This window comes from Armigeres subalbatus, unplaced genomic scaffold (assembly GCF_024139115.2).
Source record: "Armigeres subalbatus isolate Guangzhou_Male unplaced genomic scaffold, GZ_Asu_2 Contig623, whole genome shotgun sequence".
Classification (NCBI taxonomy): domain Eukaryota; kingdom Metazoa; phylum Arthropoda; class Insecta; order Diptera; family Culicidae; genus Armigeres; species Armigeres subalbatus.
Genome location: NW_026943395.1, coordinates 31,688 through 35,659, shown reverse-complemented (window position 1 = coordinate 35,659; position 3,972 = coordinate 31,688). Strand labels below are relative to the sequence as shown.

The 3,972-nt window shown below is 41.6% G+C and overlaps 1 protein-coding gene across 1 annotated transcript; it reads right to left on the bottom strand.

Annotated features, from left to right (window-relative positions):
- Positions 1 to 2,485: 2,485 nt before the first annotated feature.
- On the bottom strand, positions 2,486 to 3,455 carry LOC134204485 (uncharacterized). The gene has a single exon (XM_062679299.1). The coding sequence runs from the start codon at positions 3,400 to 3,402 to the stop codon at positions 2,647 to 2,649; it is 756 nt and encodes a 251-aa protein (XP_062535283.1). The 5' UTR covers positions 3,403 to 3,455; the 3' UTR covers positions 2,486 to 2,646.
- Positions 3,456 to 3,972: the final 517 nt, after the last annotated feature.

Sequence of the window (3,972 nt, the reverse complement as noted above, 5' to 3'; positions counted from 1 at the left end):
TATGTCTGCTCCAGCTGTGCATAGGACGCTTCTTTCTCGTCGTCGGGTCTTCCTTCGTGTGGGCAGTCCACGTTGATGATGCTATAGTTGAACAAACGGCCTTTTATCCTCAGCTTGCACATCCTTGCGTTGATTGGCTGCGACACAATTGGCGCATCTTACCCAGCACTATGAAGCCGGTTCCCAGCTCGTTGGTGGTGCCACAGCTTTGATAGAAGGTAGCCGCTCGATGCCCGCTTTTCCACACTTTCTGTGCTGTCCAGCAAATCTCCTGCAACGCCACGACGTCGAAGTTGCGAGGATGTAATTCATCGTAGATCATCCTGTCGCAACCTGCGAAACCTAGCGACTTGCAGTTCCATGTTCCAACCTTCCAATCGTGATCCTTTATTCGTCAACTCTTATATTGCTCGTGATTACTAGTTTTCCAGGCGGCTTATTGGGCCTGCGCAAACCTCCTGTCTCGTCGGAGGGCCATCGTATCAGGTCTGTTTTGTGGGTTTTGTGTCCCACCTGACACCAGGACTTGGGCTTGTGTGCTTTGAGCGGCACACGGTCGTTTGGTGGGGCCTACTTGCGGATACATGCAGCTTTTTATAGAAATTTAACAGGGCCCACTATCAAATCCCACCACATCCTAGGCAAGCCCCACAACTCGCAGATGGCCTGGGGAGGGATCGTCAAGCCCTTGGACATAGTCGCTGTTGCCCCCATCTCTGCGTATTGTACCTTTCAACCTCTCAAATCACTGTCTATATGGACTCCCAACAAACATTGATAGCTAATAAAGAGTTTATTGTGTGTGTGTGCTTCATCCTCTATCCCTCACCCAGCTGGGGGTGTTGGACAAGTAGTATTGCGAATAATTTGATCAAATCTCATGCTCCGTAATGGTGCCCTTTTTTGTTAAGAACGCTAGTAATGTAAAAAGGATTCACTCCTGAAGCAAGATAAGTGTCTTCAGGATGTGTAGGGGATTGGGATGTACTAGCTGTTCATAACAGGTGCAGCAAAACATCACAAGGACGCCCTTATTCGCACTAACTACTCAGAATAGAAGAGGTCAAGAAGAGCCACCGTTGCTAACTAAAGCGTGAACCGAATACCTGGGACTCCCACAATATCCGCAGCGATAGCAGCAAACGATGCCCTGTGCGTATTTAGTTTTATATTTTGTATAACCAAAAATAATATCAAGGTATGAACCAGAACGTGCTCACCAATAATGTTTGTTTGTACGCTGTCTTCCGTCAAAACAGCTGCCAGCATCAGGACGCTCTTCAGGAAGGGCCATAGTCACACTTCCGCTTATTATGCACGAAAGAAGCAGCGAAAGGGCAAAATTACACGGTACAGCCCATGGTTACCTCCGCTCAGCCTTCGTGGACACCCCACTATATGATCCAGCTGTTGCGCTCCTATAATATTCATGGCTGAAGCATCTGGGAAAACACCATAAAACCACTAATAACACACTAAACAAAAGTAAAATCACTAGCACTTCCGACACAAAAACAGAATTCAAAGAGAAAAAAACTATTCAAATTGTCAAATTTATGTGAGCGCGAAAAAAATCCGTCCTAGCCTACGCGCAGCACACTTCGATCCTTCCTCTGATAGCTAATAAAGAGTTTATTCCGTGAAAAATATGCTTCTTCTGCAAAAAGACTAGCTTGTTCAGCTGAAATTATTTGTTCAGCTGTAAAGCCCTGTAAGTGTGGTTTCCTGCAACAATGTATTTACCAATTTCTCTGCTTTCATCGTTTACGGTGGGCCAAGGATGGTAACGATCATTCAGTAATTTGCGTTCGATCATTTAGTAGTTTGTCAATCACACATTCCAGAAGCTGAATTTCAAATTATGTTATATGGTGGACTTCTAGTGCGAAGGTTTTTCTACAACTCTGCCTAATGGTTCGTTGTTTAAATTCCACTAGTAACGGAGTTATAGCTATAGTTTCAGTAACTTAGACTAAATGATAACAAAATTCCAATCATTTAGTTTAAGTTACTGCAACTAGCGCTCTAACTCCGTCGGTGGTCACTAGGATTATGATGCATTTCCCATTAAACGTAGCCCAAGCAACCAGAAGTTCGGATAAGAAGGGCTATTTTGGCTTAATCAGCTCTCATTTTAAGTAATTTTTTGTATGTAACGGAACTTTAAGTGAACTTTAAAGTTTCGTTAAGGATGCTTGGAACTTGATGTGAACCATAGTGAACCAATTAGTTCGGTTAAGAGTAAATTTAAGTAAAATATGAACTTCTGGTTGCTTGGGAGGTTTGTCCCACATCAATAGACAATCCAGAAAAGTAGGGACCGTCATTCGATTGTAGACAGTATGAAAGTCTAGCAAGCTGTTACGACACAATCTTCCTCTATTTATAGTTTAACATAGAAAATATGTTATTCTTAAGAATATTTGTATTTAACGGTTACTATCACAGTACATGAAATAAAAACAGGAAAAGAAATGAAAAAGGATTTTCACTCTGTAAAAATAAGTTAAACATTTATTTCGTTTTATACTTAACAAATAAAATAATCAATGTTATAAGTATTTATAACTGTGGTCAAAATCATGGATAATTTTTCTGACAAGGAACATGGTCTCTACATCGTCGTCAAATCAATAAATATACGATTCACTCTTCTTCACTTTCCACTTCCTTCTTGATCGTAGGAATATTCCCCACCGTGTTGTTGCAGTCTATCATTGTTTCGACAATCATTTCGGGATATATAGGATAGTCCTTTGCTTGTTGCCACATTTCGTAGTAATCCACCGTCGGTAGATTCAACAGATCTAGCAAATCATTTGAATAGCTCAGCAACGCCGCAAGATTAATTTTGCCAACCGTATTCACCTTTCGTGCCTCGTTGGCTTGCTTCTGCAGAAGATCGTTCATCATTCGCAGCTTGGCGCGACTCTCTCTTGCCGATACGGTGTTCCGGGCACGGCGTACTTGATCGCGCTCCGACCTGCCACGATCCGGGAACGAGCGAGCCATCTTTTGATTGTACTTTACCGGCACCACCAGCTCTGTGCCTGGTTGCACTGATAGTTGAGACATCCGCCGTGGAACACGATCCACCTTTTTGCATACCAACCGGTCAAAATCTGACGTTACTGACGATGATTCGGAGGGGACATTGCTACTAGTGCTGAGTGCTGGTGATGTCGATCGTACAGATTCACTAGCGGTATGACTATCAGGAATGGATTGCATCTCAATGTCACTATCCATCATTTTGCATTTGCCCTCAACGGCGGGTAATTCTAAAATCCGGCTAATGATGGAATGAAGTTTGGATCGTTTGCTCTCACGATCCTCCTGCTTGATGATGTCTCGTTTAACTGATACTTTTGGTGCTAGTTTTTGGCTAACTACTGAAGCCATGTTTTTGTTGTGCTAAATAATGAGTGATCTAAGCGACACGATAACTCAATCAACTGTGGATGATGTGCTCGTTTTGCAACTGATTTTTATATTTTACATTTAGGTAGATGTGAGAGTCATTTGTACCCCGATTGCACCCGAATAGATGAAGGTTAAATAATTTCCAGCCGGCAGGACAGGTACATGTTTTACTGTTGATGGGTGTCAATGTTCGCAAATTGCAACTGACTCTTCGCAGGCAACTTTTGCACGAATATTTCTATAGTAGAATTGCTAATCTTACCCATGCTTGAGTACGTGACTTATTACACATTGTTTACAGAGAGACGAAGTAATATGTTAATTTCAAATATTCCTAATCCTAATTTCTCCGTTTTTAAGCTTATAATAGCAGTGAAAATGTGCATATCAATATTACACCCAACCATCAGATGGCAGATTTGAATATAATTCTTGCATAATCTGTATAAAATTTCGAAAAAATACGAAAAATTCGGTATTTTGTATGTAGTATTGGTATAAAAGTTTACATTACGGATATTAAACCTTTGCAGAATTGTTAATGTCAAG

What these genes read in the sequence shown, in the direction of transcription:
- LOC134204485 (XM_062679299.1), bottom strand. Translation starts at nt 3,402, where the DNA reads ATGGCTTCAGTAGTTAGCCAAAAACTAGCACCAAAAGTATCAGTTAAA.